The following is a 26,984-nucleotide window of genomic DNA, read 5'->3' as shown; positions in this document are numbered from 1 at the left end:
TATATCAGAACTATAACAAAGTCAGTTATAATACAAATTAATTCATTTTGATCATCTTTATATGAAAATTATAACAAACTCAGTTATAATTTTGAAAATGCAGTTTATATCAAATGAACATTTTACAAGTGGTGTTTGGTACGCAGTTACGCCGCTGTGTGGTGCTACTGTGCTTGTAAAATACAGGATTTTTGACAAGTTTGAATCATGATCCAGACCTTTAAGAAAATTCAGGTTACTCATTAAATTTATTTATTGCATTACTTGTATATTGAGGATTATCCCTTTTTGGAAGTTCAAAATCGATTTCTTGATTATCTAGGTTCAAATTCACTAACACAAATTGAAATTCAAACCTTAAATAAACTAATATAGTATTTTTGACATGTTTGAATCATGATCTAAACCTTTAAGAAAGCCCAGGTAGATATTGCCGCGTTAATCTTGGATTCTCAGCCAGCTGCGTTCGAAACGCGCAGTATTAGATCGCGCTAGACCGCGCCCCTATGGTTTGTACACGGTGTGCACCTTGTCTAAAACTGTTTTTGCAGCCGCCGGGTGGGAGCTGTCACGTATAATCAGCCGCCTTGTACAAATCAAACGGGCGCAATGTTTCCGCGATAAACTGCGGCTGGTTGAACAATTCGTCATTAAAGTGTAGAATTAGCTTAGTGTTAAAATACACATTAGTATAAACAACAAAAAAATCGTGATTGAAATCATCGTCATCATCAAATATTTGAAAGCAGTTTTTTCGATCAAAACAAAAGTCTTTGCTATGAAAATATATTCACTGTACTCTATGCAAGTTTTTATACTGAAATTAGAAGTTTTATTATTGTTACGTAGGAACAAAATCGCGCACTGATCTTGAGAGCAATTTTATTATAGCTTCAAACTAGAAATACCAATTCATTAGTTAGGCGAATTTCGGCCTTAAAGTATGTATTACTTACATAAACAGTGCACGCTTCAGTTTAGACGTGAAATTATGGAGCCTTGATCTACTGATTCGTCAAGCTGCTGGGATATTTAAGGGGACTTAATTATCTTTAGCACACATTTCGGTTTCATTCATAACCTACCAAGAATCAATACATTTCATTCTCCTACTACGGGCGGTTTGAGAGGTATATCGATGAATTCCAATAATTCCTGAATATAATATCTCGTTAACTAACATATTATACAATATTTCAATTGGTAACTTACAGTTTTAAGATGAAATTAACGTATTTATATCCTACTAGATGGCATGTGTTGTAAAACATAAACAATCAATTATACTTTTGTGAAGCAACTAGGGATTTGTGTGCATGCATTCTACCTACTGTCCTGAAAGCGTGGTACAATACTAACGTGCTTCAACGGGCTGTAATGAACCCGTTTTACGCCGGGTTGCCGGTTTCGCGCTCGCAGCAACATCCCCCTCCCCGTGAGGATCAGTGGGATCCTCTACTCCATGATCATCTACGTTCAGTACCGCGAGTTTGGATACCGGCCGTCTGAACAATCCTCCAGCTGTTTGTACTAACACCTGCCGAACCCTACCATCTCTGCCGACAGTAACGTCCAGGACGCGTCCGCGTACCCAACCGTTTCTTCTAGTCTCGTCTATCACGATGACTAAGTCTCCTGGCTGCACCGGCTTTGTATCTTGGAGCCACTTCACACGTCTCGTCAACGTCGGTAAGTACTCTAGTACCCAACGCCTCCAGAAGTGGTCAATCTGCATCTGAAGCTGGTCCCATGATGTTCGAACAGTTCTCGCTGAAGCTTCCATCTCCACCATAGGCTGTTTCACTCCTGTTGAACTGCCAAGGATGAAGTGATTTGGCGTTAACGCTTCTTGCTCCACTGAGTCCAACGGTAAGTATGTTAGCGGACGCGAGTTCACGATCGCTTCTGCTTCAACTATCAGCGTCTGCAAGCCTTCATCGTCCAGCTTGTCGTCTTGGGGAAGGCTGGTCATAGCGTTCTTTATGGAGCGTACCAAACGCTCCCATGATCCTCCCATGTGGGGAGCAGAAGGCGGAATGAACAACCACTTCGTCTCCGTATTCGTAAAAGTTGTCGCTGCGTTCTGTTCGATGTCTTTGATTTGGCTTCGCAACACACGATCCGCGCCGATGAAATTCCGACCGTTATCGGAATGTATTTCCACAGGTGCTCCTCGTCGACAAACGAAGCGGCAAATGCAAGCAATACACGACTTGGTCGACAGGTCGTGCGCTATCTCAACGTGTACGGCACGTATGGTCAAACACGTTATCAAGCAAATCCATCGTTTTGAAGTTGCGCGCCCTACTTTAACCAGGATTGGCCCAAAATAGTCGATGCCAACATAGCTAAACGGGCGAATACCTGCTGATAGACGAGCAGCTGGAAGTGGTCCCATCATTGGTACAATCGGACGAGCTTTGTACACTCTGCACCATTGGCAGCGGCCGACTACGCTTCGGGCTGTTGTTCGTAGTCGCGAAATATGGAAACGTTGACGAACTTCGTTGACTACTGTTTCAAAGTTTCCATGTAGAAGTCTCCGGTGATAATCGTCGAGAAGCAGATACGAAACACGGTGTCTCCTCGGTAGTATAACGGGGAACTTGACGTCGACCGACAAGACTTTCGCTGCGGCAATGCGGCCATCAACTCGAAGAACTCCCTTGTCGTCCATAATCGGTGATAGGTTCCATAGCTGGCTTGTCCTCTCGAGTTTCAGTTGCCTTTTGTCCGATAACTTGTTATTCTTCGAAAAAATTGCTACTTCATCGCGATACGATTCCACTTGAACCAGTTTCCAGATTAGAATTTCCGCAGCCTGTAATTCTTCTTGGTTTAGGTTCAGGCTACAATAATTTTCGTCGAATGCTTTGCGTTTCAATTTTGTTATGAATCGGATAACATAGGCCGTCGCTCGCAAAAGGCGGTTCCATTTGGAGAACCGTTCGAAACAGATTACGTTTTGTAAAACTGGCTGTTCTTTATGCAAGAAACACGCTCTGAGCTCCTCATCTGTTGATATGATGTACTTCTGTTTAGGCCACTGCCCCTCGGACTGCTGCAAAAACGGTGGACCACAGAACCAGCGGCCAGATGCTTTTAGGCACGGTTTACCGCCCCATTTCGTGGCATCATCAGCGACGTTGAGTTTGCTTGGGACGTATCTCCACTCTTGAACACGGGTCGTTGACAGAATTTCTCCAACTCGGCATGCTACGAATGGGCGATACCGTCGATGTTCCGACCGAATCCATGCCAGAGTTACCTCGGAGTCCGACCAGTAGACGCAACGATTGATCTTGACGGTGTGATTTTCACGGACGAATGTGAGAAGTCGAACTCCTAGAACCGCTGCCATCAGTTCTAAACGAGGGATTGATACGTATTTGAGCGGCGCGACCTTTGTTTTCGCAGATACCAGAGCGCACTTGGTTGTTCCCTCCGATCCGACGACGCGAAAATATACCAAAGCAGAGTATGCCGCTTCGCTGGCATCCACGAAAATGTGAGCATCCAAAGTATCGTAGAGGTCGGTACTTGCTCCATCAAAGTAGCAGCGCGGTACTCGAACTTCGACAACGTCCATCAGCAACTCAATCCACCTCGTCCATTTCTCGTAGATTTGATCGTCGATGCATTCATCCCACTTGATAGCACTTCTCCAGATGTCCTGCATCATTATCTTCCCGTGCACCAGGACACAGGCCAGCAGCCCCAAGGGATCGAATAGGCTCATGACGCACTTTAGCACTTGGCGTTTCGTTGGCCTTGCTCCGTTGTCGATTAGCGTTCCGATTTCCTCACGGAACGTCATGGAAAACTGTAGAACATCCTCCTTCGTATGCCATAGCATTCCCAAAACGCGTTCTGAATCGGTTTTCAGCCCAAGATCTTTGATGTCTTGCTTAGGCGGTTCTCCTAGGTACTCCAGAATGGCTGGCTGATTGGAGACCCAATGTCGCAATTCAAATCCGCCTTTTGAGTGAATCCACCGGACTTCCCCTGCTACAGATTTTGCCTCGTCGATCGACTCAAAGCTATCGAGGTAGTCATCCACATAGTGGCATTTGCAAATCGCCTCTGACGCCCGTGGATACTGTTTGGAAAACTCCTCTGCATTGCGGTTCTTTACGAATTGTGCGGATGACGGGGAGCTGGTAGCTCCGAAGGTGAGGACGTCCATCATGAATACACCGGGCTCGTCATTCGGGCTATCACGGAACAGGAAACATTGTGACGGACGGTCTCGTTCAATGACTCTCACTTGGTGGAACATCTCCTTGATGTCACTGCTCACTGCCACCGGATATTGTCGAAAGCGGAACTGCACGGAAGGTAGTGGTACCAGGAGGTCTGGTCCAGGAAATAGAGCAGAGTTCAGACAAACTTCATCGACCTTTGCGGCTGCGTCCCATATCAAACGGACCTTTCCAGGTTTTTTTGGGTTACAAACAGCGCCTAATGGCAGATACCAAATTCTTCTGGGATCGGCTTTCGCGAGTTCGTCCTTGGTAGCCCGATGAGCATATCCTTTTTCCTGGTACTCATTAATTTGTTGGTGGATATTTTCCTTAAGGAGTGGGTCCCGGGCCATTCGCCTCTCGAGGCACTCCAATCGCCGCAGGGCCATGGGGTAGCTGTCCGGCAGTTCTACAAAATCGGATCTCCACAGCAGACCAGTTTCGAACCGATCACCCATTCGACGGGTCGTTTCCTCCATGGTTCGTCTAGCCCTCACTTCTTCATTAGACTCTAATGTTTCCTGGCAGCCGACCGCACAATCTTCGGCGTTGAAATAGTCCTGCATCAGGCGATCCAGTTTGACCTCAGCTTCACACTCGCATACATGATAACTATATTCATCCGTGTTTTCTGATTTGTCCAGGCTTCCGTATATGCACCATCCTAAGCGAGTCCTTGCTGCCACAATCCCGCTGTTTCCTTCCTTGATCTTCAGAGGAACAGCCAGTTGTAGGTTTCGCAGGCCAACTAACAGCTTCGGTGTGACGTCCTCGTAGCTTCGAACAGGCAGGCCCTTCAGGTGTGGGTGATCTTGTTGTAGTTCGGTGAATCGCAGAGTTTGTGACGGCAAATTCAAGCAGTCTACGGTGCGCACGTTCATTAGCTGGAACCGCTTATTCTGACCCGTTTCCGACACTTCGAGTGAGACGATCTGTGACTCGTCTTCCGTCCTCGTCATGTTAGCGGTCCACCTCAGGCATAATGGGACTGTCGGTCCTTCTATTTCCAGTTCTTGAGCCAGACTTTGCTCGATCAATGTCGATGAAGAGCCTTCATCCAAGAAAGCGAAAACGGTGACAGTCTTGGATTTCCCATAGAGCGTTACTGGAACGATTCGGAATAGAATCGACTGTCCGCAGTGGTGATGCACATGGTTTTCTGTCGATGATACAGTCGGTTTGACCGCTTCTTCAGGTTTACCGTGGAGCAATTGGTGATGGCGGAAATCACAGCCGTTGATTCCACATCGACTAGAGACTCTACATATGCGGCGGCCGTGAGGGTTGAGGCAGCTACGGCAAACTTTCAACGTTTGGACATTTTTCCAGCGATCTTCTACCGAGAGTTGCTGAAATTTCGTACAGCTCTTCAAACGGTGTCCTGCTTTTCCGCAAAACAGGCACGGCTTCTCATCTACAGACTTTTCCTTCACTTGATTGGTAGAAGACCGGACCGGTGTTGTTTTGTTCTCGGAGTGTGCGTTGACGAAGCTTCTATCCTTGTTGCGAGACTTTTCGCTTCTAGCGTGTTGGCCGGAAGTATAGATTACCACTTTACTTACTGATTCAACCACCATCCCCATGAAATCGCTGAAGGTACGCAAACTCGCCTCAGGCTGAAGCATCAGATGTTGTGCCCATTGTAGCTTCACGTTGGCCGGCAGCTTTTCGACCAGCTCCTGCAGAAGTGCTGGGTTCGATAGGTGTGCTTGTTGACCCGCCGCAATGAGATGTTGAGCCAGATTTCGAATCGAAATTCCAAAATCGATCAGTGAATCCAACTTCTCTGGCTTAGGTGCCGGCGTTTCGCGTACATTTTGGATCAACTTGTTGATGATGATCTCCGGACGGCCATACAGGGTCCGAAGAGTCTCCAGTACGTTTGGTACTGACTCGGGCGATAGCAAATAGTATCGAACAGATTTCAGCGCGTTGCCTTTCAGGCATCGTTGCAAACGTGCAAGATTTTCAACATTGTTGAATCCGCATGCCGTCGTGGAATTGTGGAAACTGCTATAAAATATAGGCCACTCCTCTGGATCACCCGAAAACTCCGGCAAATCCCGGGGCAAGACTTGCCTTGCTGTCAGTTGCTCTGGAGAAGGACGTTGCAAATTATTCTGCATGGGCTGGAGCTCTGAACCCCGGAGAAATCTGTCGCTGCGGCCGTATTGTCCTTGAGGAGGGTGAGGAGGGGAAGGTGCAGAACTGTGCCATTGCGGATTACATTCCGAATCAGATATACGAAATCCGAATGAACTGTCGACGTATCTTGCATCTCCACGAACATTTCCAGATGGTCTTGGCACTGTTGGGTTCGCGTGTAGGTTCGAACGACAGTTTCCAAGTCCAGGTAAGGTGGCTCGACCAGCAGGGGCGTCCAACTGGAAATTTAGATCCGTGTCCCGCACCATATCGAATACCGGGGAATTTGAGTGCGCTTGCCTGAGCCGCGTCTGCTCGTTTATCGTTGATTCGACCAACGGTGGTCCCAGGGGAATATGCTTGGGTGCGAAACGGATTCGCGGGCCAGACCTGCTCTTACCTGTTGAAGAATCTTGTTGAAGAACTTCAATTCTACTCTGCCTCAGATCTGGGTTTGGTTTCCCAGTCAATCTCGTTTGACTATGTGCCACAGAAGAAACCTGACACTTCGGTAGTCCTACAGTGTCACTGACATTCGTAACGATCTTCGGTAGAGCTCCTTCGCGGGATCGTTGGCGATCCTGTGAATTTCTAATAGAATCGCCACCATAAGCTCCCTCTTCTTGCTGCGAGATCAGCATTCTGCACTTCCGCAACTGGGCTTCTAGGTTCAGCAGTCGTTCTGCTGATACGGGCTGTTGCTCGCACTCTGCCAGCTGGCTTCGAAGGGACTGTAATATGGGAATGTCTGCTGACGACTTGTTGGTATCTCCGATAGGGACGGTAATAGCGGGTACCTGGTGCGACGAATTGTGGCCTTCGTCGTCGTTTTTTGTCGCAATATTGATGTCGCTACTTTTAGGTAGCTGGTGGTGCAGAGGGGTAAATCCGGGTGGATGTACAGTGGAAGCTAATCCGGTGGCGACGTTCTGTTCAACCCACGCTTCAACCTGTTTTTCACGAGCCTCAATCTCGTTCACACGGCTTCTTACGCTCCGGTTGTCCCCATCGTCTCCTGCCAGTGACTCCTCTAACTCGTACATTTCTTGCGAATGTTTCTTCTGCATCTCCAGCTGCCTTCTTTCTAATTCCAGTTCCTTCTTCTCTAGCTCTTGCTGTTCAGCCAGGCGTTTGCGTTGCAAATCTGCTCGTCGGCTGGAGGTCGTCGACCTCTCTGAAGCTGGAATTGATGGTGTACGACATCTGGGACAGATCCAATCTCGACTTGAGATGGACTCGTTTACGCCAGCACAGGTAAAATGCCACCACTTGTCACATTTGTCGCAGGCTACCAGATCATCTGCTACATCTGGGTTCTCACAGGCGGTACAGGTGCAGATCTCGGACCGTTCGAGGTCCATCGATGCAACGGAAGGCTTTTCAGTGGTCATTGTTGTTTATTTTGAAGATTTTGTTACGTAGGAACAAAATCGCGCACTGATCTTGAGAGCAATTTTATTATAGCTTCAAACTAGAAATACCAATTCATTAGTTAGGCGAATTTCGGCCTTAAAGTATGTATTACTTACATAAACAGTGCACGCTTCAGTTTAGACGTGAAATTATGGAGCCTTGATCTACTGATTCGTCAAGCTGCTGGGATATTTAAGGGGACTCAATTATCTTTAGCACACATTTCGGTTTCATTCATAACCTACCAAGAATCAATACATTTCATTCTCCTACTACGGGCGGTTTGAGAGGTATATCGATGAATTCCAATAATTCCTGAATATAATATCTCGTTAACTAACATATTATACAATATTTCAATTGGTAACTTACAGTTTTAAGATGAAATTAACGTATTTATATCCTACTAGATGGCATGTGTTGTAAAACATAAACAATCAATTATACTTTTGTGAAGCAACTAGGGATTTGTGTGCATGTATTCTACCTACTGTCCTGAAAGCGTGGTACAATACTAACGTGCTTCAACGGGCTGTAATGAACCCGTTTTGCGCCGGGTTGCCGGTTTCGCGCTCGCAGCAACAATTATTGTTATTGAATTAACATGATACAACTGGATCAATTAGTCGTCTGCAAATGAAAATCACCTTAGTTTTTGAAGAATTGATTGATTACAAATTATTTGTGGAGCTTTGAAATTTATTTCTACTTGAGACACGTTTCATTGCCATGCAATTAACGTTCATATTAATTCAGTAGAAATACAGCTTCCTATGATCTGCAAACATGTGGTGTGGGTATTACATACTTTCAAAGATGAAAGAAGGCTGTTAATAAATAAGGCTAACATCAATGGTCCTGAAACCGATCCTTGTAGCTCTCCCGATAGAGTACCGATCAGGCTTCAATGATTTCCTTTAACTTCCACAATTTGAAAGCGGTTATTCAAATATGATTTACTCAATAAAACAGAATCTCAACTGAAATCAAATAGATGTGATAACCTGTGCATTTCTTTTTTACCGATATGGACATCGTCATGCATCTTGAGCAAATGCCGAAGCAAATGCCGAACAGGTGTTTTCAACTAGTGGAAGAATTTCTTGTTTAAACTCTTTTTTGCTGAAAATGAAAACATTATATGAGGTCACGAGGCAAAGCAAACGCCACAGAATTGCATCAGTATGTCAATTCTTGTACCATGTAATGTTAAAATTGTGCATTAAATACTTTATTTTTTAATTCACAAGCCATCTAAATCTGACAATCTCACAGAAATGCACACTAACGCCACAAAGCAGTGAAATTTCTAACCACCAGACTACTGCATAACTTTGCCATAGGCGAAAAGTTTCTTGATGGTGAGGAACATTAGATAATTATTTAATAACATATGTCAAAATGTTCTAATTTATTTGCTCGCAAGCACCAAGAGAAGGTGAAATTGTATGCCACTCTTTCCACTGTTTAAGAGCCATTAACTATCTCTACAACTTTGATGAAGATACGACATTTATTCTGGTCTGAAGCATGCCAAAATGCAGAGCAAATTCTTGAGTTACAATTATAACTAAATTATACCCACTTTTGTTATTATATCCTAAGATGACGTAATTGCGATAAAATGTATCAAGAACACTTTTATGTGACGTCATATTTTCTCTCCCCTGTACGTTGGACAAATAAGTCTATTTATAGACCAGCCGCCAAAACGAAGAACCACTTGATCATATACCGCCCTTCACTTCAAGTGCTGCAACGGCCTCATTGATAAAGGCGCCGGATTGCAGGTGAAGGTTGGCGTCCTTGGTTCGATTCCCGTCGGGGTGTGGGTTTTTTATATACTACGTGGGGCAAGTTTTTTATACAAAAAACTTTGCGCTTAAAATAAATAACACTCTTAATAAAAATTACCCAAAAAATGAGTTAAATTTTACCCAACTTAATTTTTACCCAATATATTTATATCTAATTTATAACAAAATGTGTTATAATTTATTGATCATTCCAATATTTTTTATATCTCACTTTGTTATAAATTTGTTAAAATTGTATCAACACCTGTTATAATTATGTTATGGCTAGAGCAATTTCAGTTATAATTTTTGTTATTTTAACACCTAACCGGCGATTTTTATAACTCATTCTGTTATGAAAAATCTTTGAAATAAATAACTCAATCGGTTATAATTTTGTTATGCCTTTCTGATCGGGTATGGTGACCTATAAAATTGTGTGTGCTTTAACCCTAAAAGAGATACCTTCATGGCCTCAGTTTCGTCACCTCGCTGAGTGTGTTCCATCAAAGACGAGCTCTGAAAGGCGCCTGGGGTCCAATGGAACCCAGATATCCCTTTTAGGGTTAAAGTTGTTAGGTCAAAGGCTTGATAGGCAGTTCAACTCCGCGATCTGACGATAAATGGCGTTAGCGAAAAAAATGTTTTCGTAACTTTTTATGTTTGATTTATTGTGATTCAAAAGGGTATTCAATTATTTCAGCTATTCCAACTTCCTTAGTTCCCTGCAACGCATCTATCGCACATTGACGTTTATACCGTTTCTTGACGGAATCCAGTTTCAATTTTATCGAAGCAAGATTGTAGTGGCAACTCCTCTTCCACCACACTCATCGATGGCGCTACGTAAGTGCTCTTGATCTTCGTTGCTCGCAACGCAGTACCACTCGTAGGGTAAGGTGCGGTAAAATGATATATTCCAATCTTACTCCGTTCTTTATGGTGAACAATCTTATATTAAGGATATTTTAAATTAGAGTTGACTTGATACTTGATACTTGATGATACTTGATACGATGTTTTTTTGGTGTCCAAAGTTAGGTGGTAAATAGGATGTGGCGTAAAATACCCATTACGACGAGGTATCCCACTTAACTTGGGTATCAGAGACTTCAAAAATCCTGCACCTTTTTTTATCTGTATTAACGAGATTTTTAGCCCATGGCTAGTTCATCTCGGGACCCACGCTTTACTTCCTTTCCGAAGGAAGAACTCACATTTTTGCGAGTTTGTCGGGAGTGGGATTCGATCCCAGGTCCTCGGCGTGATAGTCAAGTGTTCTAACCATCACACCAGGTCCGCTCCACCCTGCACCTTCATATGTCTCTTAATCTCCTCGGGAACATTGGGATGCGTGTTACATTGTCAAATCAAAAGAGATTCCATGAGTTTGGTTGCCAGGCTCCAAGAAGAATGAATATTGGAGTTTTACAGATGATAATAATCAGGAAACTTTCAGAAACGCAATGTTTGTGTTGGACTATGTTATCAAGCCAGTGAATTTTGAGCCATGTTCCCCTACTCTTTATTCTCTATTAATTGATTGAACTACTGTACAGTGTGCACCGACATTGGACAACCATCATAGCAACAGTAGGCTGAAGCTACAGAACTGGTCAATACATTTATAACGTGTTCGATGGTCACTGTCTACGGTTCACACAAATTTCAAAAACTCTAAAGTTCAGGAAATATATGTCAAAACTCAAATTTTGTTTTTCATGTATCTTGTGAAAAATGCTATAGTTGAACTGGAACTATCTCTTCGACGTAGATCATTTCAAAATAATCACAAAAAAAATATGCTAATGGGTTGACCAACACTGTAATGCCGAGGAGTGCGTTTCTTCCACTGCGTGCCGGTGCACTTGACAATGAAGGAGGTCTATGTTTTCTAGCTTGCTTGTTGTCCGTCCTCCTTTGCTTCTTCGGAATCTCTTCCTGTGCTGTGCTGGTCAGTTATCAATTGGTATTTTCTGAACAGTGACGGTGGTTGTTGAAAGAAATCACAATTAGATACGATATGGTGTCGTGTCTTCAAGGTTTGCCGCCACAGCTTGACATTGGTGGTATCACCCGGCCTATAGGCGACGACTTACGTTTGCCGGTTGCGTGACAAGGTTGTACCATTATCATTTAGCAAACAAGTTGAAAGCTTTTGACATCGTCATAAAAATTGGCTGGCTTCTGCGTCAAAATTTAGGATTTGCATTACAATCGAAGGATTATATTCCGCCTATTCAGAGCAAATCAATTTACTGCCAATAAACTCTTTTCTTCGACTGTCAAATTTATTGGGTATAAAATGAAAACAGATGAGGTTCGGTCGGTATCAATCCATCACACTAACCTACCTCGACTCACCGAACGAAAAATATAAAAGGTAATTGACTGAAGTTCAGCAGCGATAATTGGTTTCGATTGATGAATTGCGAGCGAGAAGTCCTATACCTACCAGGTAGGTACCAGTTTGGGCTGTAGGAGAGTTCGTTGCTCTTTGCCGATTCTTAGTTTGCCAAATCTTAGCGCCCCACAACGTTGCTCTGGTTGTGCCCGTGGTCACGTCGATTACCAGCGCCGGCCGCCGGTCGTCGTCATTCTATCCCTGATCTGATTGCTAGCTGTAAAAGGAAACTAGTTTTCTGCTCACCGCAGCTCCGACAATAGCAACATGTTCTGCTTTCGAAGCGCAATGACTTGGGCGCTTTCGGTTGTTGAACTTTGCAAATGTGGTTGTTCTTCTGTGGAACATAAATATTTCATTGATCGGCATGAGAGGGCATGAGGGGATAGAAATTGTTGCAGTCTTGTGTTAGAAATATCTCGAAGATAATCGACAATGAGCGATTGATCTTTCTCTCGATAAATTTTTCTGGATACTGGGAATACAAGGAATTTGTTGACATCTGATAAAGATATTCTTTGTTTTATTTTGTTCCATAGTTTATTAATATTTATGCATTTATTTGCTCAACACCACATTCAAGATGATACATAATCACCTATAGACAGTACGTCCCTATCGTGGTGTTACAGCTCGAACAAATAATGTTTCTTCCCATACAAACAGTGTTACGAAGGGGTGGGTGGGTGTCAAAATAGGCCAATTTTGGCGTTATGATATTTGTGAATGAACCCCGTCCCAATGGTTTGTGGCTGCCGCTCTCTATTCTCGGTCATGTCCAGTGCTCACCAGATCACGCTCCACCTGGATCGCTTGTCGTAATCCATGCGCCACACGCCTTCTTGTGCTAAGCAGATTAGTTCCAAACATCAACTTTGTTGGGTTGTTGTCCGGCATTCTTGCAACATGCCCTGCCCATCGCACCCTTTCGGCTTTGACCACCTTCTAGATGATGGGTTGCCGTATAGTGCAGCGAACTCGTCGTTTATTATTCGTCCTTATCACGCATCGCTCGAAAACTCAGACTTATTGCGCACTATTAAAACTTGCCAATTGTTGCATAGGGCTGCAAAACGGTGAGTTGATAGGAGAGCGTCCAACATAGCTCTGGTACACACAAGTTCCTACCATTATTGGCGTAGCTAGGATTTTTTCTGGAGGGGGCCCAGGGGGGGCCTGACTTTTTAAGCGGGATGGGCGCCCGATATGTGAATATGCGAATCGGCATTGCAGTTTTGAGGAATCAAAATGACTGATTTGTCCTGGGATATCTATAGTGGTTCCTCCTCTTTGAGGTTTCCTTCAAGGTATTTCTTCAGAGATATCTACAGGGATTTGTCAATATATTCCTTTCAGAGTTCCGCTAAAGATTGCTCCAATAATTCCATCTGGAATGATTCGAAGTATTTTTGCAGGAATTTATTAATAAAATTCTTTCAGAAAATTATACCAGCGATTATTTGAAAATAATCCAGGAGTTGCTTAAAACATTTGTACACAAAATTCTTTATGGGATCATACAAGTATTCCTTCAATAATTCGTCCAGAAATTACTACAGACACGGATTTCTTCAGACTTTCTTCCAGGGATTCCTACAAAAATGCTTCCAGGAATTCACTAAGAAAGCTTTCCTGAGATTCCCTAAGGAATTCCTCATGGGGTTTCTTCAGAAATTTCTCCAAGAATTCCTGCAAGGAATGACCCAAGAATTCCTTCTATAATTCTTTCAGGAACAACTTCCGGAATTATTTTAAAAATGCCTGCAAGAAATCTTCTTGGGATTTCTTCAGCAACTCCTCCAGGAATTAATCCAAGATTTCAGGATTTCCTCATGAATTTCAGCAATTTCTTCAGTACTGAGATTTCGTCAGAAAATCCTTCTGGAATTCCCTCGGATATTGAACTTTGTATTTTTTCTGGAATTCAGTCCGGGAACTGCTCAAGGGATTTCTCCAAATATTCCTCTAGGATTTTTTTCAGGATTCTTCTGAGAATTCCTGCATGGATTCCTCTAAAAATTTCTACAGGGATTCGTCCAGGAATTCCTCTAGAGGTTCCTCTAGGGATTCCTCCAGGAATTCCACCAGGGATTTCTCCTGCAATTGTTCCAGTGTGTGTGTTTAGAGACGAACCAGCCAAGGGCTGAAAGTCTCTTTAATAAAGACAAATCAATCAATCAATCAAATTCCAGTGTGTCTTTAAGGAAATTATCCAGGAATTCCTTCTGGGATTGCTAATGGAATTTATGCAGGGAGTCCTCCAGGAACCCCTCTAGAAATGTCTTAACCTTCCCGGACGCGCGCCATCAAGCAACCGAAACTGCACCGCACTCGTGCTGTATACGACGAGCGAGGTTTTTTGGTAGTGTTGTACATTTTACAGAATTATCCCAGAATTACCCCAGGAATCCCTACAGGAATTCCTTCGAAAATAATTATCGCAGTTCCTCCAGGAATTTCTCCAGAAAATCCTCCAGGGATTCCTTAAGAAACTCCCCCAGAAATTTCTCAAGAGTTAGTCCAGGAATTACTCTCAGAATTTCTCCAGGGATTCCTGCATAAATTCCTCCTGAAATTCCTATAGAAATTTCTTCTGGGATTTCTTCAGGAATTATACCAGGTATTCCTCCAGGCATTCCTTTAGGATTTCATCCAAGCATTTCTCCGTGAATTCCTTCAGGAATTCCACCAAGAATTTCTCCAGGAATTATTCTAGGTAAATTCAGAAATTTCTTCAGGAATTTTTCCAGGGATTCATCAGGAAATTTTACCAGGAATTTCTCCTCCACGGATTCCTCTAGAGATTCCGCCAGGATTTTTTTCAAGAATACTCCAAAAGTTGCCCCAGGAATACACCAGGAATTCTTCTGGGATTCCTCTGAGGATTCATCCAGAGATTCCTCCAAGAATTCCTCCTGGAATTCCTCCAGAAATTGCTCTAGCAATTCTTCCTGGAATTTCTCGGGAAATTCCTCCTGGGATTCCTCCAGATATTCATCTGGAAATTCCTCTAGGAATTTCTTCAGAAATTTATCCAGGGATTCCTTCCAAAACTCCTTTAAAGAGTCCTCCAGGAATTAATTCAAAGATTTCTCCAGGAATTTCCGACAGAAATCTGTCCAGAAGTTGCTCCAGGTATTCCTCCTGAGGTGTCTCCAAAAACTGCTTAAGGGATTCCTCCAGGGTTTCTTTTTTCAATTCCCACAGGGATTCTTCAAGAATTTCTCTAGAAATTTCTCTGAATATTCCTCCAGGAACTCATCAAGAGGTTTCTTCAACATTACCCCAGGAATTCCTTCAAAAATTCCTCCAGATATTGATCTTGGAGTTCCTTCTGGAATTTCTACAAAAATTACTACCGCAATTTCCTTCAAAAATTCCCCCGGAAATTCCTCCCGGATGCCAGGAATTACTCCAAGAACTTCTCCAGGGATTCCTGCATGAACTCCTCCTGAGATTCCTCTAGGAATTCCTTCAAGGATTTCTCCAAGAATCCTCCAGGAAATCCTCCTGGGGTTCTTTCAGGAATAACCCCAGAATTTTCTCCTGGAATTTATTCTGGAATTGTTTCAGACATTCCTCCAGGCATTTCTCGAGGAACTTTTCCAGCAAGAATTCCTTCTGGAATTATCCCAGGTATTTCTTCAAGAATTCATCCAGGAATTTCTTCAGGAATTGTTCCAGGAATTCCTGTGCGATTTTTTTTTTAGAAATTCCTACAGCAATTCATCCAGGAATTTCTGCAAGAAATCCTCCAAGGATTCCTTCAGAAATTTCTGCAGGAATTCCTCCAGGATTTTTTTCCAGGGATTCCTCCGGAAACTCTTTCATGATTTCCTCCAGGAATTAATCCAAGAATTTCTGCCAAAGGGATTCCCCCAAAAATTATTACACAGATGTTTCTCCAATGATTCCTCTAGGGATTTCTCCAGGAATTCTTCCTAGGTTTCCCACAGGAATTTGTCCAGAAGTTCCTCCAGGCATTCCTCCTGAGGATTCTCTAGAAATTGCTCCAGAGATTCCTCCAGGGATTTTTCCAAGAGTTTCTCTAGAAATTTCTCTAAGGTTTTCTCCAGGTATACCTCAAGAGGTTTTTTTTTCAGAATTGGCCCAGGAATTCCTTTAGAAATGCCTCCAGGAATTCCTTCAGGTATTGATTCAGAAATTTCTTCGGAAATTCCTACAGCAATTCCTCCAGGAATTTCCCCAAGAATTCCTCCAGGGATGTATCCAGGAATTCTTCCTGGGTTTTCGACAGGAATTTGTCCAGAAGTTCCGTCAGGCATTTCTTCTGAGATTCCTCCAAAAAAATTCTTCAGGGATTTTTTCCAAGAATTCCCAAAGGGATTCTTCCAAGAATTTCTGTAGAAATATCTCTAAGGATTCCTTCTGGAATTTCCCAAAAGGGTTCTTCTGGAATTTCTCCAGAGAGTCCTCCTAGAATTCCTCTAGGGTATCATCTAAGAATTCATTCAGGGTTTCCTTCAGGATATCTTCCAGGGGCTCCAGGAATTCATACAGGAATTTCTCCAGGGAGTCCACAAGGAAATTCTCCTGGAATTCTTCCAGGGATTCTTCAAGATAATCCTGCATGAATTCCTTCAGGAATTCCTTTGGGAATTCCTCCACGGATTAATCCAGGAATTTTTCCAGCGATTTTTATTCGCGAATTCATTCGGGAAATCCTCCAGGGATTGCTATAAGAATTCATCTAGGGATTGCTCCGGGAATTTTTCCAGATGTCCCTCCCTGAATTCCTCTAAAGATTGCATCAGGAATTCATCTAGGAGTTTATCCACGGATTGTCCAAGGCATTCGTCCAGGAATTTCTCCAAGGATGCCTCCAAGAAATCCTTCAATTATTCCTTCAGAAATTCTTACAGGAATTTCTCCAGGGGTTTCACCAGAGATTTGTCCAGATGATTCTCCAGAATTTCCTCCAGAGATTCATCTAGGAATTGCTTCAGGGATTTCTCCAGAAATTCCTTCTGAAATTTCTCAAAGAATTTTGAGATTCCTCCAGGTATTTGTTCAGAAATTCCGCAAAGGATCCATCCATTTTTGTAGTAATTCTTCCAGGGATTCCTGATAGTCTCTCAGTTGCATTGGAAAGATCGTACTTAGTTCTATTTATGGTGAAAAAACTGCAGGTACCTTTTTTGTTTGAAGCTTTTTATTGAATTTTGATAATACGTTTTTTTTTTCATTGAAAAAAAGTTATAACTTTGCAAATCGATGAGATACGAGTTGAATTTGCTTGAAGTGTGTCGTTTTGCATATGAAAATCTGTTTTTACTCAATATAATTTTATGTATTGATTTTTTCGCAACACTTTGTTCTGGGCACTTTTAGAACAGCCAAAACTCACAATTTTGTCGAAGACGCCAAGTTTTTATCTCATCGATTTTCAAAGTTACAACTACTTTTCGATGAAAAAAAAATCGTATTTTCAAAATTCAATAAAAAGCTTCAAACAAAAAAGATACCTGCAGTTTTTTTACCATAAATAAAACTGAGTATGGTATTTCCAATGCAACTGAGAGATTGAAAATCCTTTTGCTCCTTATTGAGATATGACTTTTTGAAAAAAAGTGATTTTTCAAAGAAAAATGCCAATATCTTTTTAACTATGAGAGTTAGAACATTGAGCTCTTTAGAAAAAATATGCGTCGTTGATAGTTCTAAAAGTGTTCGGAACAAAGTTTTTACGAGAAACTAACGAATAAAAGTTATTTCAAGAAAACTGAATTTAATGGATCACCCTAGCATGAATCTTTTGAAAAATTATAAGTTAGGAACCATAGGAGATAGAATAATGGTTTCTTCGGCAAACTTGCTTCAAATAAGTTCTTCTACAACTTTGTAGAACATTTTATAAACGTATATAAAACTAAAAAAAACAGATGTTTGGATTAGCTAAACCAGAGCGACCCCCATAATTTCACAATAATGAGAAAAAAGGTCGAAAAATAAGAAGAAACTTTCCCAAAGATACCATGTATCTAAAACTTAAGGATTAGACGCAAACATTTTTGTCTTCGTAAATATGGCTCTGGACCCTATGACCCTCGGAACGCACAATCCGAACATCTTTGTCTCTACTTCTTCACACTTTTGGTTTCTTAGTTATATGCATGTCCCGTTCGCAGTTTTCGAAACCGCATCATTATCATGCAAACTGCAGTTTTTGACAGTACATTTTGGATCACTGTCTTTTAATCATAGCAGTAAATGATCTTCCGAATTCATAAACTTATTTGACCACGTGCATATTGCCCCACGATCCCTTACATTTGACGCAGAGGTGAAGGCTGTACCACTCCCACACAAAAATTAGTGATTTTCTGTTACTGTGATCCTCGTGTCAGTAAAACGTGACTCTCTCTGAACGCACTTGAAATTCACACCAACTGACATAGTGACCCACATGAAACCAAACGTTTCCGACTCTGAAGTTCACTTCCTCGTGCTTCCTCCTCTGATACCTATAGGTAAAAAAGAGATATGAAGAATGCCATTCAAATGCACTTCAATTCAGCTCAGCTGCAGCAGTCATCGTCGCTTTCGATGGCTCTCATTTCCATTCGGTGCAAAATTTCGCGAACGAGCCAACCAGCGCAGCGGTTCTGCAAAATTGCCATGGACAATCAATCCGATCGTGTAAGCTTGCACACTCGGTCACGAATTGTTAGTGTAAACAAATGCCGCCGCCGCCGCCCCGGACGGAATTCCTTGACTTTGACCTAGAATCGCAGGCGCAAAACGCCTGGGGCAGAGGATGGCGGCGAGGCGACAACGACGGAATGCAAGCCGAATTTTTCGAACTGTATGTGGAAGGAGGTAGGTACCTAACTACAACCGCAACACTATTTGTTCGACAAATTGGGCAACGTGGTTGGGGTGCCGCGTGGTGGGAAGTTTTTAGCTGATTCATCGATTTTTGAACGTTTTAACTGGGGCTCGCTGGCATTAGTAATTGGCCAGTACTGGAAGCAGAACTGAAATGGAGGGTAAATGAGTAGCTTTGGTTTATTATTGTTCTTATTTTGTGTTATTCCAGTTCGATAACAACAACATACGAACGTAGCCGAAGCGAAGGGATTTTTTTTTCTCTCTCGAATGATAAATATTAGCTCATTATTATTTTGCACAGCTGTAGCTGGCTCAATAAAATTGAAGTGTAGAAGGTCTAGTGGTAAATGATTATGTATGACGTTCTACTAGATATCACTCAACAAATGATTTGGTCTGAAACTTCTTAATTGTTTTGAAAACATGATACGATGGCTTTTTATGTCTCAAAGTATTTTTTGCATAATGATTGCAAGTTCCGTTTCTCACTAGTAATTCTTACCGCCTTCTTCTTCTTTTTTTCTTCTTCTTCTAACTGTTCTTCTTCTAACTGTTCTTCTTCTCCTTCTTATCTTTATTCATCTTCTTCTATTTTTGCCTTTCTCGTACACCAAGGTGTACCGAAAGGCTATATGTTCACTCCAAAAACGAAAATTTGATAGAGCCCCCGGAGGGGTCAAGTGTTATATACCAATCGACTCAGCTCGACGAGTTGAGATGATGTCTGTGTGTATGTATGTGTGTGTGTATGTATGTGTGTGCGTGTGTATGTGTGTATGTGTACAAAAATGTCACCTCATTTTTAGATAGTAAATATGAACCGATTTCAACGACCGATGGTTCATTCGACGGGCTACATTGTCCCATTGTTTCCTATTGAAAATGGTTCAGATCGGTCCAGCCGTTCCGGAGATATGGCCATTTAGGTGTTCCGGACCGGTACCCCAGGAAGGGGCCAGATATGAAAATGCAACAAACCCATGCATGCGACCCATCAAACCACGACATTTTCGATTATCTGATGAACGGGATGAAGGAAAATAGTCTCTGACTATATCTGAACCGGTAGTGTTCCGGAACCGGTTGCGGGTGTCCCGCCGGAAGTGGCCAAATAAGAAAGTGAACATAACCCATGCAAGCGACACATCAAATAGCGGATTTTTCGATAACCAGTTGAATGGTAAGCAGGAAAATAGTTTCAGACCATGTTTGAACCGGTAGTATTCCGGCACCGGTTCCGGATGTCCTGCCGGAAGTGGCCAAATAAAAATGTGTACCAAACCCAAGCATGCGACACATCAAAGAGCGGCTTTTTCGATAACCAGATGAACGGTAAGCAGGAAAATAGTTTCAAACCTCCTTTGAACCGGTAGTGTTCCGGAACCGGTTCCGGATGTCCTGTCGGAATTGGGCAATTAAAAAAGTGAACCAAACCCAGGCATGTGACACATCAAACAGCGGCTTTTTCGATAACCAAATGAACGGTAAGCAGGAAAATAGTTTCAGACCATGTTTGAACCGGTAGTATTCCGGAACCGGTTCCGGATGTCCTGCCGGAAGTGGCCAAATAAAAAAGTGATCCAAACCCAAGCATGCGACACATCAAAGAGCGGCTTTTTCGATAACCAGATGAACGGTAAGCAGAAACATAGTTTCAAACCTAGTTTGAACCGGTAGTGTTCCAGAACCGGTTCCGGATGTCCTGCCGGAATTGGCCAATTAAAAAAGTGAACCAAACCCAGGCATGCGACGCATCAAACAGCGGCTTTTTCGATAACCAGATGAACGGTAAGCAGGAAAATAGTTTCAGACCATGTTTGAACCAGTAGTATTCTGGAACCGGTTCCGGATGTCCTGCCGGAAGTGGCAAATTAAAAAAGTGAACCAAACCCAGGCATGCGACACATCAAAGAGAGGCTTTTTCGATAACCAGATGAACGGTAAGCAGGAAAATAGTTTCAGACTATATCTGAACCGGTTGTGTTCCGGAACCGCTTCCAGCTGTCCCGCTGGAAGTGGTCAATTAAAAAAGTGAACCAAGCCCATGCATGTGACACATGGAAGAGCGGGGTTTTTCGATAACCAGATGAGCGGTTAGCAAGAAAACAGTTTCATACCGTATCTAAACCAGTTGTGTTCCAGACCGGTTCCAGGTGTCCCGTCGGAAGTGACCAATTAAAAAACAAAACCAAACCCATGCATGCGAAACATCAATTCATCAAAAATGTTCGTTAACCAGATACACGGGCAGCAAGAAAATAGTCTCTGACCGCACTTAAGATTACCGGCAGTGTTGCAGAATCAGGGTTGGATCCATTGCTGAAATTACGCAGGTGAACAAAATCGATGCAAGCGATTAATATGTGTAAAAGAACAAAATCTTGATAAAAATTTAAGCGATCTTGTCAAATTACACCATTTTAGATTCCTGAGGCGTCATTTTACAGTAGGATGCACTATGGGGGATTCCCATACAAGCAGGCGGACAAAAATATTTTCGTAATATTTTCGAGGATTTATTAGTATTCTGTAGTTGGTTCGACTAAAATATATTGTTTATGAACATTTTTAAATATCACGACCAAGTTTTGAAAAGGGCGTATTTTCAAAATGGTTAAATAACTGCTAAAATATAAAAAGTTTGAATTTATTTTATTTTTGAAATTTTTATTTTGTTTTTTTTGTATAGTTACTTTCAAAAATGAATTCCAAGGGAATTTGCTTAGAATGTTTGAGAATCGTCGTTTAATCTCAAGGGGTGCGCCCGGGCGGTCTCGTGCGTAAAAAACGCTGAATCTCCCAAGACCGCAATTTACCGCAGCATTTCGCATACAAAATCATTAGAGTAGACCTAAAGCTTGACCATAAATTGATTTTGAGCCTGGGAATGTTTGGGAAAAAAAAGATGCCGATTATCAAAATTTGAATCTCATGCCTTTTTCAACTTCTTCTTCTTCTTGTACCTTTTTTTCATACAATGGTTCAACTATTTCACAAAACCACGTGTTTGTTGGAAAGCTTGCTTCATTATCTTATCAATGATGTATTGAAACCAATAGAAAATGATGATAATAATTAGAAAATATCGATTTGAAATTATGTGTTGTTTTTTTGCGAAACTTACATTTTTTATCTTTACTCAACTGTGATACTCAATATCTTTGTAACTACATCAGCTAGAAACTTGAAATTCTAGATTTCTCTTAGTTTATATGTTTATTATCGATAGAAAATTTCAGAACAAGCATTAGTGGAAGTCACTTTTCTGATTTTTGTCCGCCTGATATCCTATAGTGGGATGGATCAACGTTGTATGGAAAAATTTAAATTTTATAGCACCAATCCCCTTCTGCGTCTAAAATTACTGCGAACAATTTTGATGCAACTGGTTGAGTCCTCGCGCTCTGGTAACACGGTAGAAATTTGAATGGGCTTCAATAAGGGAAATTTCGATTGTTTGCACTTTTTTTGTCAAATTTTACATGAATCTTATAACTAATGATAATAAAATATAGGCTAAAGTGCACAGAACAAAAAATTGCCGAAATGTCTTGATAATGATCGGCATCCAGTGCTACTGAAGGTGGTCAAGCAGTCAACTGAGAGATTTGATATTTTTCAGCTCGGCCTATACGTTTAACATAGCGTCGGAATATGAGCCATCAATAAGTTTCCAAATTCAATTATGGCTTGGATAAAATTTTTGCTTTTCTGAATATGGCTGACACAAATTTAATTTTCTCTTAAGTCCAGGGGGGTCCCATTTTGGAAATTTTGGTCGGAATTCAACATCTTGAAGAAGTGCACAAATAAATAAACCAATAGATTTATCAATTTTAAAGTGAAATTAGAGTCTTCCAGAAGTTTTTTTTTATCAAAACCGATGAGTTAAGGCGAAACTGGAAGCATTTCCTCATTTTTTTGGATTTCGATGTACTATTAAATAACGAAGCAATATTTTCAAAATCGGTTTTCGTGCACATGTATAGTGTGGATCAGGGCATCTTCTGATTTTTTTACGCGGTATAAAATGGTTATCGTTTTTACAGAAACCATGTTTGAACAAAATTTCACAAAAAATGGTTCCTGCAAAAACGAAAAACATTTTATGCCGCGTAACATAATCAGAATATACCCTGATCCATACTCAACATGTGCACGAAAACCGATTTTGAAAATATTGCTTCGTTTTTTTTATAAAAAATCAAAAACCAAAAAAATTAGGAAATGCTTCCAGTTTCGCCTTAAGCGGTTTTGCTTAATTTTTTTAAGAATTTTTTCATCAAATACATTTATTATTTATCAACTCCACCCCTCATTTACGAGTCAACGAACACTGTGACAAAAAAAGAAAATGAGATTTATTCCGTTCTAGAGTATTCTCAGGAATCAGGAACACTTCGGCTTATGGCTGGAAAAAATGTTGAGTACATATTCGACGAGAAAGGCACTATCACCACTAGGTGGATTAACCTGGGTTTTTGGTTTTTTATTCTTGTTATCAGCGTAATGTCCCATCTGGGGCAAAGCCTACTTCTAAGCTTAGTGTTCTATGATCAATTTCACAGTTATTAGCTGAGAGAGGCTGAGAGCTTTCTCTGTCAATGACCTTTTGCATTCGTACCTAGGTATACCGTGAGAAAGGCACTCTATGCCCAAGGAAATCAAAGAAATTTCCTTCACGAACAGTTCCTGAAATGATCGAGAACCGAATCCTATGCATAGTATTGATGAATATCCGTGCGCTGACCGCAACCAGTGTAATTATTTCCTCACTCGTCATCAGATAGGAAACTGTTTGAATTGCCTTAAACAAGAAAAGAATCATAGCTGCGTGAAGGCAATTCAGCGGTCAACGGTCGTTAATAAATAGACTTCAATTGACATGTAACAACGTTTTAGGTACACCTTCATAAGGTACTGGTGGTTTCCTGTCTTTGACGAGTTCATCACGCTAGAGCCGAATTCCTTTCGAATCGTGTCTCGTTGATGGTAGAGTGAACGGCGCGCGGCAGTAGCGGGTAGCGGCTATCACGAAGCCGATGACAGATGCGGGACGCGGCGACCTTGCCATTCGGATAGTAGAGATGAATATTCCGAGGCAGCAGCGCAACCGGCAAAACCGCCAATGTCGCCCGGTCGGATATCTACCCAGTAGAGTAAAGTGGGTAGCTAGTAGCTAGCGGGCGACCAATACCTGCTGCCTAGCAGACTGCTTCTTACCGGTTTGTTGGAATCTATGACAAAAGGTCGAAAGACATAAGGTCGAAGGACAAAAGGTCGAAGGACAAAAGGTCGAATGGACGAAAGGTCGAATGGACAAAAGGTCGAATGGACAAAAGGTCGAATGGACAAAAGGTCGAATGGACAAAAGGTCGAATGGACAAAAGGTCGAATTGACAAAAGGTCGAATGGACAAAAGGTCGAATGGACAAAAGGTCGAATGGGACAGAAGGTCGAATGGACAAAAAGTCGAATAGAACAAAAGGTATAATTGACAGTAGACAATTTGGAAGACATGATAAAGTGGTCAGTATTTGACAGAAAAACGACAATTAGCTTATATGCAGCTATTTACTACCGCATTGCAATTCGAAATAGATGCCTAGAATGATAGAAAGTAGAAGCCAATAGAAGGATATAAAGTAATGTTATTCATGAAAGTGAAATCCGCCGAAAATGCTTTGAAGCTCTTTGGAATGCCTCCAAAATCCCCCTTAAAACCCCAGAAACCCCATGTACAGCAGACGTTCGATAACTGCAACATGTTTACGTTTCACTTACCGAATGAAATTCGATGACTGCAACAACTGACAGACGTCACATAACTGTCAGTTGCTGCAGAATGCAACCAATGTGCATACGGAAAACATCGCACTGCAACAAAAGTGCATGCGAAAAACATCGCATCGCTGTTGACATTTCGTTTTGACGGATAGCGGTGCGATAACTGCAAAATTGTTGCACTTAGCGGACTTGCAGTTAAAAAGCATTGCAGTTAAAGTGTTTGCACCGAGCGAACGTCTACTGTAACGCACCTCAGACCTTCCGAAACCCCAGAAAACGCTATGTAACGCTTCCGTAACGTTTGTGAAATCCGCCGAAAATTCTCTGAAGCTCTTTGGTATGCCTCCAAAATCCCCCTAATACCCCCAGAAACCCCATGTAACGCACCTCAGACCCTCCGAAACCCCAGAAAACGGCATGTAACGCCTTCGTAACGTTTCTGAAATCCACCGAAAAATGCTCTGAAATTCTTTGGAATGCCTCCAAAATCCCCCTAATACCCCCAGAAACCCCATGTAACGCACCTCAGACCCTCCGAAACCCCAGAAAACGGCATGTAACGCCTTCGTAACGTTTCCGGAATCCGCCGAAAGTGCTCTGAAGCTCTTTGGAATGCCTCCAAAATCCCCCTAACACCCCCAGAAACCCCATGTAACGCACCTCAGACCTTCCAAAACCCCTGAAAACGCTATGTAACACTTCCGTAACGTTTGTGAAATCCACCGAAAATTCTCTGAAGCTCTTTGGAAAGCCTCCAAAATCCCCCTTAAACCCCCGGAAACCCCATGTAACGCACCTGAGACCCTCCGAAACCCCAGAAAACGCCATGTAACGCCTGCGTAACGTTTCTGGAATCCGCCGAAAATGCTCTGAAGCTCTTTGGAATGCCTCCAAAATCCCCCTAATACCCCCGGAAACCCCATGTAACGCACCTCAGACCCTCCGAAACCCCTGAAAACGCTATGTAACGCTTCCGTAACGTGTGTGAAATCCGCCGAAAATTCTCTGAAGCTCTTTGGAATGCCTCCAAAATCCCCCTAATACCCCCGGAAACCCCATGTAACGCACCTCAGACACTCCGAAACCCCAGAAAACGGCATGTAACGCCTTCGTAACGTTTCTGAAATCCGCCGAAAAATGCTCGGAAGCTCTTTGGAATGCCTCCGAAATCCCCCTAATACCCCCAGAAACCCCATGTAACGCACCTCAGGCCCTCCGAAACTCCCAAAAACGCCATATAACGCCTCCGTAACATTTGTGAAATCCTCCGAAAAATGCTCTGAAGCTCTTTGGAATGCCTCCAAAATCCTATAATGAAAAAAATGTACTATACGGTTCACGGGTTGGGAGGTATGGCTTTCAATCTTTGGAGGAATAACTTATGAAAGCTTAAGAATCCGTTTTTGAGTTATTCTTGCAAAGACTGAACGCCATACCTCCCAACATAATCATCAGCAGTCGAAATTCGAAGAAATTATTTATACTTATACAGTGTAATTCGTCGGAACTACCTATACATCCAAGAGGGGATGAATCATCCCGGATGATCACTAATCACAAGTAGTAATTTTTTCTGCAGTAGAGATAGAAAGAACAGCTATTGAATTAAAGAAGGCAAAATTTCTGATTAAATTATAAGTACCTAAATAGTCGATAAATTATTCAGTAACAAAACTTAAAAGAACAGCCTATAAATTTAAGAAGGAAAAATTACTGAACAAAACATCAAACTAAATTACCATTAAATACTACACCAGCACAACTTGAAAGAATAGCCTACAAACAAAAGAAGGAAAAATTTCCTATAGAAATGTCAGTGGCTGAAATACATATGATTACTATAAAAGCACCATAATGTTTCTCTCAATGAGCAAGAACATGAAGCATTCGACCTTTTGTCCCATTCGACCTTTTGTCCCATTCGACCTTTTGTCCCATTCGACCTTTTGTCCATTCGACCTTTTGTCTATTCGACCTTTTGTCCATTCGACCTTTTGTCCATTCGACCTTTTGTCCATTCGACCTTTTGTCCATTCGACCTTTTGTCCTTCGACCTTTTGTCCTTCGACCATTTGTCCTTCGACCTTCTGTCCTAAAGCCGTTTGTTGAGCTCTGCGGTCAGAGGCGACTGCATAGCAGCACACTCACCATTACCTTCCAGTTGTGGGGGTTATTTTGTTTTGCTTCCTCGGTCAATGAGTGGGGTAGATGTTTGGTGGGTTTGAAAATGTTCACAACATATGAATGCGGAGAAAACGAAAATAGAGCAGAGAACTCCGAAAACAAGCTCATGTATGTTGTGTAACTAAACCAGACCTTGCTAAACCTTGTAATAACGTACGC

At 42.1% G+C, this 26,984-nt stretch overlaps 1 protein-coding gene and 1 long non-coding RNA gene across 3 annotated transcripts in view; both read right to left on the bottom strand.

The window, feature by feature from the left end:
• LOC115264953 (uncharacterized) overlaps window positions 1-26,984 on the bottom strand; it is a 480,170-nt gene that overhangs the window by 366,044 nt on the left and 87,142 nt on the right. The window lies entirely within an intron of this gene.
• LOC115265007 (uncharacterized) lies at window positions 1,355-8,002 on the bottom strand. Its single transcript, XM_062854669.1, has 2 exons — window positions 7,919-8,002; window positions 1,355-7,860 (listed from the first exon to the last, which is right to left on the bottom strand). Exon 2 carries the CDS (start codon window positions 7,778-7,780, stop codon window positions 1,355-1,357), a length of 6,426 nt encoding a protein of 2,141 aa, XP_062710653.1. The 5' UTR covers window positions 7,781-7,860; window positions 7,919-8,002.

This window comes from Aedes albopictus, chromosome 2 (genome assembly GCF_035046485.1).
Source record: "Aedes albopictus strain Foshan chromosome 2, AalbF5, whole genome shotgun sequence".
Classification (NCBI taxonomy): Eukaryota; Metazoa; Arthropoda; class Insecta; order Diptera; family Culicidae; genus Aedes; species Aedes albopictus.
This window is presented reverse-complemented; position numbering and strand designations above follow the sequence as displayed.

Coding starts and splice junctions, on each gene's coding strand:
- LOC115265007 (XM_062854669.1), bottom strand. CDS start 7,780: ATGACCACTGAAAAGCCTTCCGTTGCATCGATGGACCTCGAACGGTCC.